Below are 11,034 nucleotides of genomic sequence, written 5' to 3'. Positions count from 1 at the left end.
TTTTACTTTTTCTTAATCATAATAGAACCTTTCTTATTTTTCCCTTTTCAGGAGCATCCTAGACCTGAGTATGAAACCAAACTGCTACAGAAAAAGCTCAAAATTAAAAACACAACAAGAGAAAATGGAAATGAAGTAAGATGTGACTTCCAATTTTCCCTGAGATTTGGTTTATGTTTTGTTATGTTATGATTATCTTTTTGTCCGTCTCTGATATAAGGTTTGCAAAATACACTTTTTTGTGCCGTTTACTTCTTGAGCAGTCTTGTACGTTACTTTCTAGAGGACTAGTATTATGCAGCATTATGGGCTATTGAAAGACTTTGAGGTATTTGCTAACACTCCCAAAGTAAAGCATTTTACACAGAAATATGGTAGACAGGTGCTTTGGGATCTAATCCATAGAGTGATGAATGATTAATTAAGGAAAGATTATCATCACAGGAATTATACATATAATATTTTATATATATATATATGTATATAGTGGTGATCTAGAATTTCAGTGCTTTGTGGACAATAAAGGAAACAACTTTTATTATAGTGATTTCATTTGCATAAATAACATTGGCTGACTGGCACCTCTAGTCACTTTGCAGCTGTACAATTGTGCAGGTGTGATAGCATTTCTATTATAAATGGAAAAAATAAATTAATGTATAATTTTTAGCTTGAGTTGTGCTTAGGCTTTCTCTAGCTATTTGAAATCTAAACATAAGAATTTTTTCCCTATCCTCTCTTGTAAAATGTTGATTGATGTCTATTTCCTAAGAACTCATAAGTCCATGTAAATTCTGTCCTTTAGGCATGGCTAACCATTGCTTATTGCCTGTATGTCACCTGTGGTTGCAAAGCCAACCAATTCCAAAAGCATGTCCAGTTTCTAGGCAGAAGGAGACAATTTGTTTTGTTGAGACATTGAGGAAAGTCAATATATGAACTGGAGAATAGTCCAGATTTCAGGCTCAACCTAACAAATTTGATCTTACAGTGTATGGAAGGACTTAATTCTCCCCTTCTCCTGTTGATCAATACCAAGATTCTGAAATGTTGCCAGTGATTCAGTCATTTCAATAGGACTGGACAGGCCTGATCAAACATTCACTGAAGAGAATGAAAACATTCTTAGTTTTATAATGGGCTTCAGATCTGCCCCGGGGTGAATAATGACTTTGACACAGTGGTATGGAGAGGTCTTTCCTTAGGCATGGAGCAGTTTCCTACACATGCCAAGTGGAGGATCAAGGACTATAAAACAAATAAAGGAGATGTTGCTATTCATCTCTTTCTATTTAAAATTAGTGAAATTTGGAAACATGTCAGCGATTCCTACTACAAAACATTAGACTTTGTAGTGAGGTGATTATCTTGCTTAAGCTGGACACAGAGAACTCACAATGTTACAGATTAAAAATTAAGTTTTAGTAAAAGATAGCAATGGAAAATGCTATGAGTGTAGGGAGAAACTGAGGAACAATGTAAAGAAGTGGCACTATGTGAAAGAGAAGAATTCATTTCACATTTCAAATATCAAGTTGGGAAATATCTTTTTTTCATTTAATGCATATTATTTTACTTTTTGCACCAAAGTCAATCGAAAAATAGCACTGAGAAAGAAAAGATTCTTTAGTGCTACTATGCTACTGGCTGCCATCCAGCTAAATTCTGTTTTTTTTGGTTTTTCTTTTTTTAATTTTGTTTTGTTTTATTTTGTTTTTGGTCACCCTCAGATTATTTTGAGAGCATCACGGTTTCTCTGCTTGTTTCTGTTGTCATTCAGTATAGATTTGATCTTGCAAGATGAATGAAATGAATCCTTCCATGTTCCACRCGACAAGAGAGTCTGTAATACTTTTTCAGGTATTACAGACTCTCTAGCTGCATGTATTATAACCTTTTCAGATTATCACCATCACATATATCTGAGAATTTCTAAGCTCAGTGTTTCATCCCTTCCAAGKTGTGTGTCAGCTGGGTGTAAGTACATACAAGATCTAGTCAAGTAACTTCCAGTATTTTCCAAGGTTCATAAAATGGATACAAATAGGACCAGATGTAACTTCTGTTTAACTGAGGACTTTCTTTCTCGGGCCTTAACAAAACAGCTCTTCTGCTACATATAGTAGGACATACACAGGTGTCTCCTTAGCATGCAGCTTCTGTTACTTTTATTCTGACAGCCACCCAACTGGTGTGTATTTTCAGATGTTCTAATTCTCCAACAGCTTATAATTTCAGAATCTCAGGAGAATCAATCATATTGTTTCTGTTTGAAGGGCTCTAAATTAGAATCGTAGAATCAGTAAGGTTGGAAGGGACCTCTGGAGGTCATCTAGTCCAGCCCCCAAATGAGTGGCCCATGTGGAGATCAAACCTGGGACCTTGGCATTGTTAGCACCATGCTCTAACCAACCAAGCCATAACACTCAGATAAATGTGTTGCTGTATGACCCAAATGGGACTTGAACCCAAAATCCCCAGCTCTGGAGGTTGATGTCTTATCTGTTAGGCCACTGGGTTTATTAAATTATGATTCTGAGAGGTAGTATTTTTATGCCAGCAACATGGCCTAGCTTATATTTTACCACACACAGTGCTTTGGTGCCAGGAATAGTACTGCTGCCTTATCCTAGCATGCCAGATAGTCTCATGTGTGCTATTGAATGAGAAGTACGTTAATAAGTAGAGTTCTCTACTCGCACATTTTTCTGCATCTGCTAGTCCCAGCAATTTGGTTCAAGCTTTTGAGACATCTTCATGCATACTACTTTCTGTAATGCTCTTATAGGAGATAAAGTCCTACTTTGGAAATTTATGCATGCACTTCAAACAGCAACCCCCTTGGTAACAGTGTTTAATTCCTAAGTCACTTTGGAAAAAGAGATTTAATTTCTTGAATCATTTAAGTATTTTTTGAAAATGTTTCCCAGATAAATCTCAAACTATTTTTTAAATGCTATTAAAAAATAAATCATGTTGTCATTTGCCATCAAGACAGTTACCTGTAGGAAGCAAACAGATATTCATAGGGCAGAATATTTCACTGGGCTGATTAATGTAAATCTCTAATAAATACATTTATTCTGTAACTTACTGATCACTATTTCTCCCAAAATTACTGAGTTGTATTCCAAGTTTTTGAGTACTTCTAAGTCAGTCAATTTTTTGTTTATTCATTCTACTGCAATCACATTTTCAATTTTCCTCAAAAAAGGCATTCTTTTATCTCTCCAGCGAATAGAAAGTAAGTCTGGATTTGGAACTTGTAGTGTTCAGCAGTTTCTACCTCAGTGATATTACAAAAGCAATAAATGCTTGCATGAAACCTGCTGAAAAGGGAAAAGCCTCATTCTTTAATAGAACATGCAGTACTTTTTACATTTAGCTTTAGAAGTTTCTGAAAAATTAGACATTAGCAAGTGATGAGGCTGCGATAGTCTGCCTAATTTTTAGAAGTTTTAAGCTTTTCTTTTTCCTCCTCAGATGTTTCTGTGTAATATACATTGTAAGGTTGTTAACTCAGCTGTTTTTGCACTGTAGCTTACTATTAAAGTGCAAGTTTCTATGAGGTCTCTTGCTCAGTACTTCTATCTTGTTGAGTGGACGTCAAAGTACAGGACTTTTTCATAGTAATAGCTAGATCTTCCAGCGTCTTGACTTGCATGACAGTAGAGGTATCTCTGTAGTTAAAGATTCAGTCCTCTTAATTTCTTGGTTTTGTATGAATACAGAGATGCCTTTGAAGTCTTGGTCTCATTACAACTCGGTTGACAGTCTGATGTCATGACATAACTCTCTGTGAAGTTCTAGCCTGAGCATTTTTGGCTAACTAGGGTGATTTTGAAGTATATCTTTTGGGTGTCTCTGGTCAACAACTGTAGTTTGCTGTGCTGTTATCAAAMGACAGGTTCTGGCACCAGTGGTTAAAATTTCTCCTTTGCTTATCTAACATGCAGTTAGAAGTCTCCAGCTCAGCAGCTGTGGCTTGTTGGGATAGAAATGATGCCAAAGGCAACGCTGTTGTGAGAATATTCATTTAGAGCTTACTTAAAGGCATACATCTCTATGAAATTACTGGCTTGTTTCCAGTAGGTTAATTCCTCTGCTCCAGTGAGGATGTGGCTGTAGTTTTATGGCAAGAAGCTGAGCTTTTATGTGGAAAGTTCTGTGTACAGTGCAATTCTTTCTTGCCTAACAACAAGGAGTCCTTGTGAAGCTTTTTCTTTCTTTTTTTCTTTTTCTTTCTTTTCTTTCTTTCTTTNTTTTTTTTTAATTAAGAAGTAGGGTTTTAGTTTCTGTGCTGGTACTGTGACTGCAGAAGAAAAATCAACACTGTTGCATACCCTCTTGAATGATAACTTGGGAATAYCTGTTAAGAAAAAAAACCTTCCTCAACATACAGTTTTCACTGGCTGCTGTTGAAATCATTAGCTATAATGAATATAATGAGTGTGGAAGATGCCCAGCACCTGTCAGGGCCAGTAAACATATGAGTCAGTCTGGCCAGGCAATAAATTCCAGGTCAGCTTGATTAGGATTTGCAATGAAAGGTATTACAGATCTAATGTATTGCTTGCTCAGTGGTGTTTGTGCTATAGTGTACAGYTTTCGTACAAATACCAGTTAGGGTATTTAAACTACTGTAATGAATAAAGAACAGAATTTCTGTCTACACCACTTTGCATGGTTCAGGCTGCTTTAATAAATATTTTATTGGTTGTTATAAAAAATGGAAAAGAAACTGTGAGAGCTCAGAGCACTTTATAAAGGATTGCTGTGAAGTTACGATTATGATAATACCCTAAGGTTCTATTCTTTCAAAAGGGAATTCATTTAAAGCAAAAGGAGTTGAAACATTTACTTGAAATGCATCAGGTTAGGTAACAAATGCATATGTTCTTAAAAATTATGACATTCATTTAAGAAAAAATGACGAGTTCTAATGGACATGTTTTGGAAGTCTGTAAGTGATCTGGTTTATAATCTACAGGAATATTTGATTTGTTGTGGACATGTAAATGGCTTACAATTTAGAGCTACATATTTCTAAATTTGTGTACTTTAAAAAGTTTCCTTGTCCTTACAACAGAGACGAATGTTCATGCGTGCATGTGTGAATGCATGTGTTTGACAATACATTCATGAACAAGAGGCATGTAGTTGTTTTAATAAAACATTCTTTTTTTTTTTTGTTCTCCTTTTTTTAATAAATTACAACATTGAAGGTGTGGGTAGAAATATTTAACTGCTAGTGTGAAGTTATCTTATCTGCAGAACATTAAATAAAAAAGGTGTTGGATATTTGTAATCTTATGATAAGCTGTTCTTCTCTCTGTGCAGTACTGATATTCAGAATGGAAATACACCAAGGTCAGGAAATGAAAGTTGGTCTTGTGCCTGAAAACATGCAGATGGGGTTAGACCCAGCTCTCACGGCAACTATTGGAAAGAAAGACTTTTAACAATTTCTGGGAGTGATGGATCAGACCCTAACTCCTTTTCATTAAGTGTCCAGCTGATCTGGCAAACATGATGCAACATCATATATTTTCTTATCTTTCCTATCTGGCAAGAAACGGAGTAGCTCATTCCACATATTTCTCAAGGAAAAATTTCCTTATAGAAAAAAGGACTTGTATCTTGGCTTATGTTCTTACTAGGAGCAAACACTAGGAATAATAAAGTCTGGCATTCTCTCTTACTTTTAATTCATTTCAAATATGAAAGTGGCAGAACAAATTATTTAAATTGTTAATTCTGCTATTAATTGAAACAAAAGAAATAAATCTTCCTTTCAAAACCATTTTGTTTCAATTAACAGATGAACTGAAATAAACTGCTTTGAAAATGAAAATCTCTAACATACGCATGATACAGCTAAATAAAAAGTACAACTGTATACTACTGATGATAGTTCTCTACATGTTTTAAAATTTGTCAGCATTGTAAAAAAATATTCTTTATCCATTTTTCACAAGTGAATCTTCCACCAGGGCCTAAGAAGAGTTTCAGATGTTGGAGGCCCACCCCTTTATTAAGCAAGTCCTTGTTAAGACTAACTAAAGAAAGAAATTATATTAATCTCTTTTTTTACCTGAAGTGTAACTCTATAGAGCAAACCAAGAGAATTGCTTAGAAGTACTAATTTGAAAAATCAGAACTGTAAAAGAAAAGCAAATAAATGCAGAATTCCTTAACCACTAATTCTGAGAAAAGTATTTATCAGCATTTATTTATTGACAAAATATTTTTTAAAATAATTTTTAAATATTGATAAAATATCAGTTTTGAATCAATATTTCTTACAATGGCTTATGCTTTTCCAGTATTTCTCTTTCATTGCTTTACTCTTACAAATAACTTTCTTTTCCAAGCGTAAGAGATTGTAAAAGGACTATATAATAAATGTTCTTTTTATCCTTTTCAACTTATTCCTTGCACCATTACCTTTTGAAATTAACAAATGCAGAAAGGTTGAAGATGAGCAATCATATGAGGACTTTAGTGATGATAATCTTAGAAAACACTGTCATTCACTTTATTATACTGATATTTGATTGGATAATTGGATCAAACCACATACAAAAGATAAATGTTATGATTTCGATTAACTCTTATTTTTGATTTTGGTTATACTACAGTATTTACAAGTAGAATTTGTGTCTTCAGCAGACAGTTCACACTTTCAGCACGTTCTCTTTTAAATATGTGGGGAATTTGTATGATTATATTCAAAAGTCTTCCCTATAGTTCTGGAATTTGACTATTTTCTATACAGTGTTGTAAAAAATGGAGCTAAAAATGTCCCACTTGCTATCCCTTCCTCTAAAAATTTTGCTAAAGTGACATCATTGACTGCTCTCCTTTTGCCACAAGTCTAGTAATTTTCTCACAGAAAGCAATCAGATTGGTCAGGCATAATTTACCTTTGATACATCCACGATGACTCTTTCCAATCACCTATTTCTTCTCCTTCATGGTATCAAAAATGTGTTTCAAGATCATATACTCCATGATTTTCCTAGAGACCAAACTAAGGCTGACCTGATGACAGTAGTTCCCTTGATCATCTTTTTTGACCTTTCTTGAGGATGCGCGCAATATTTGCCTAAATGTCATTGTCAAGAACCATCCCCGATTTCAATGACTTTCCAGGGATGATAGAGATCAGCCTTGCAATGACATCAGCCTGCTCCTGCAGTATTTCCTTCCCCTTTTGCTTTCTCTTCCCCCCTGAAATTTGTAGGTAAAAGAAGTCATTGCTCATCTTTTCTTAAAAAAAGAAAAAATCATTTTGCTTCATCTAGATATCATAAGAGTGTTTAACTAGGAATCCTGCTTTTTTATTCACCTGTGAGAGGCTGGACAATTTGAACCAGAGCCAGGTTTTTAAGAAAAAGGTATCTAATCCTCATGGGATTTCTGCCAAAATTAAAATTAGTTTTTCTTCCAGAAGAGAATTTTAAATCTAGAAACAAGAGTAGGCAGGGCTGCTGCTTATTGGTCTTCCTATTTGTGTTACTCATTAAGATTCTGGCTCAAAGAGACATTCTTTGTAGGCAGTATCACAGCATGTGTTTAAACATGTAACTAGGACTAAATGATATAATTAAAGTTAAGCACATGCCTCAGTGTCCCAAACAGGACTACAATTAAATGCTCTCCTGAATTGAGGCCTAAGCTTCTTACTGACAAYATTAAAGAAGATGCAGGTATCTTTCCTATTAAACTGAACAGAAAGGTTTATGTCTACTGGTTCTGTTTGTCGGTCTCTAAAAATTAATGGGAGTTCGGCCTGAGTGAGTAACAAAGTATTAGCCCTTAGGTCTACAGTTAGCACAGACAACTTACTATCATATTGTCCCCAGCCAGAGACTGTAATTACAGGTTAGAGGGTTATAGCAAAGTCTCAGGTTGAAAAATATATCTTCAGAAGTCTGCTGGCTTTTAATTTAATACAGATACTTGAACATAAGAAAAATTAGAGTATTCTCTCTTTGCTGTGTGCTGGTGGCATACTCTTGTGTCTTGGAGTGTATATTTCACCTTCTGTTGAGCATATTTATAAGGTAAATTTCATGCTATTAACCTCCAAGGTCAAAACAGAAGCCCAGATTTGGGACAAAATTTACATAAATTGGCTGTGAAAACAGCAGTCAGTTAAACTAGTTGCCAAGAATTTTTTATTTGATGCATACTACAATACTGTTTGCATTTTTAAAGAAATAAACTTCATTTACATAAAATTGCTTTGGGTATCCATCCCAGGAAGACTGAAATTCCACATACTCCAAGTTTCAAGAGCTAAATAAGTTAGTTTGAACTGCTTAATTTGTGTGGCTATTACCATATTTACTTAACTGAAAAATACTATTCTGTTGATCTACTGATATTTCTATTCACTTTACTTAGGGATAAGATGGCATTTTGTTTGAAAACTCCTTCATAACATGGTATTTCATACAACAGACAAACTTGAATACTTATTCAAGTTATTCAAGTCATCTTTTTCTCTTTTTGAAGTCACCTGGGAACCATATGACTGAATTTAATGAGCAGACTTTTGATTATTAACACACAATGCCAGGTCCACTGCTTCATTATGCATGGTTAATGACTTAAATAAAAACGTACTACTACCTCTTTAAAAAGAGGCCTCCAGTGCATCTCCCATTCTTCTGTTAGGGAAGCCACCAAAAGATGCTGAAGTGGTACATATGTGCCTTCAGCTCATCCTTTGTAGGTACATATAAGTGTTAAAACCGCACCATCTCTATGGTTTTCTTCTATTCTTAATGTTCCATAAAATAAAACCAGACGACCAAAGGAGGATGGCAGGGAACGTTTACATCTGTCTGATGCCAGACTGCAAGAACAGTTTTAAAGTTTACTACTGCCTGTGGCCCAGTTGCCAACTTTCGCTCAAAATTTATGATTAAAATGGGTCTCATGGTTAAAATTCCTGCCTTATTTGCATGTCAGTCTGTGTGAAAAAAGGAAACTAACCCAAACCAAATCAAAGCAAACAAGCAAAAAGCCCTTTTATAACAGTGAAGATCATCCAATTGGGTTTAAAATGGGATTGTGTGCTCAATGCTAGTCTAGAATCTTTTCTAACCCATAGAGATTAGTTACCATCTCCCCCTTGCAAAATAATTTCCAGTAGCTTAAAGAAAGCAGCTTGGTGAATCAAGCAATGCACTCTGTTTTGCTTCCTTCAGATCAGATTTTCACATTCTCTGCTTGATTTTCTTATAGAAATTAATTGGCTGGAAGATAGGTTAGACTTTCTTTATTGGAAAAACAAATACAGTTTTCAAAGTGTTGACAGTGGTCTGCTATACTGCAAATAGATCTTAAAAGTAATGTACAGTAATGTTTGAAATTATTTAAGTTCTCAAAGGGTTTTATCTTCATAAATGCTGTATCTGAAATAGAACTCCAGTTCTGTCTTTTTGTGGATGCAGTACAAGAAAAATCCTTTAGTCAGCTGATTTGCAAACTGTTTTTTTCATAGAATTTTGGCTCCATCCTTCTAATCTAATCTCTCTCTCCAGATTTTTGTCTTCCACTCCACCTGCAGATTTCTCCATCACCAGTTTGCACCTCTTATATTTTCCCGATYCTACCTATACTTTCTATCTGTCTCTTTGGCCAGTGAGAAGAGGTGGGAAGTGCTGAGCTTATTTACTTTGTGGTACATAAATATTTCAGGAGGAGTTACAAATGACAAATGTTTCTTAGTAAGGGCAAACAACATAGCAAGGTAGAGTGGACATGCTGGTGGAGCAAGAAGAGAAGACAAGCAAGAGAACTTTTGGTCTGGGAACAATTACTGATTGTCCAACCTACCACCGATTTCAGGTGCATCTCTAGTGAAGCCAGTGATCTAACACTGAGAACAGATTTAATACAGTCTCTGCGATTCATATTGCAGCACAGTGGTGAAATATTAGACTTGAAAGGTTTCCAAACGTATTGTATAAGGGTCAAGTTTGTTATGAAGCATAATTATTTTGTGTTTCTTTGCTTATTGTCCTCAGTGGATCACCAAGGAGATTTTATCAGAACTTTTGAGACAATGAATTTGTTGTATATTGTTTTATCAATCATTCCCTATAATTACTAATATAGAAAAACTGTGCTTTTATTTATTGTAGATTATTATTTAATATAGCTATTAAGCTTACTTATGCTTGTCTGAAGGATGGCTTTAAAGTACAATGCAAATAATAATTTTCTCATGGAAAAAGACTTTGTCTCATGAAAAAAATGACACTTAATAGCAAGGAAATTCATATGATTTCCTTGGCTTTACTTAAAGGGAAAATGTTATCAAATCCAGACATAAGGGAAAAAAAAATCTTAATATTCAGATAAAGCAAATCCTTAAAGGTGTTTCAAAGAACTCTTCTTTCTATAAACTTTTGACCATAAGAAAATTAGTGGTTTTATTTTCTTTTCACTGGATTTACTATAAACTTAATGGTATATACAAAGCAAAGTCTGTGTTTAGGGAAGTAGCCTTGCAAGCTACTGAGTCATAATGCATAAAATAACAAAACTGCAAAACTGTAGATAAAAACCAGTTTCAGATATACCTCTTGAAATAGTTTGCTGTCTTGGAAATAAGAGTGATAGTAAATATGCCCTATCTGATAAACAAAAAACGAGTCTATAAATAATGTATTTTATTGCAATAAGATAATCTTTGAGAAATGAAAGGAATCAGTTAGTGAAGTATGCCAAGAACTTGAACATGGAAGAAGCTTAGCATTTCAAAATTTTAAAAATTATTATGAGTTTGCATCCAAAGCATGCATGAAAAAACTGCTAGAAAAGGTCTCTGGTCATTACTAGGCATAATCACCTCAAAAAAAGATATTAGAACTTAGGAGACAGCTCACAAAGATTAAGAAGGTACTTTTTCAGCTACAAAGTTGAGATAAAAAGCATGAAATTAAAACAAAAGTTGTCACAATCTGTTTTGAATTAGGTCTTAAAAGTAAAGTTAAAATAATTAAAAGAAAGATC

General features: G+C 34.5%; 1 protein-coding gene across 1 annotated transcript in view; it reads left to right on the top strand.

Moving 5' to 3' along the window:
• Nucleotides 1-11,034, top strand: part of ANO2 (anoctamin 2) — a 181,839-nt gene that overhangs the window by 87,437 nt on the left and 83,368 nt on the right. Inside the window, 1 exon segment of the mRNA XM_085311278.1 lies at nt 52-135. Within this exon segment, the coding sequence (XP_085167404.1) occupies nt 52-135 (84 nt within the window).

Source organism: Rhea americana, unplaced genomic scaffold (genome assembly GCF_003343005.1).
Source record: "Rhea americana isolate MKP2758 unplaced genomic scaffold, rheAme1 scaffold_338, whole genome shotgun sequence".
Lineage (NCBI taxonomy): Eukaryota > Metazoa > Chordata > Aves > Rheiformes > Rheidae > Rhea > Rhea americana.
The sequence above is the reverse complement of the archived record's forward strand: the minus strand, read 5'-3'. Positions and strand labels throughout refer to the sequence as shown.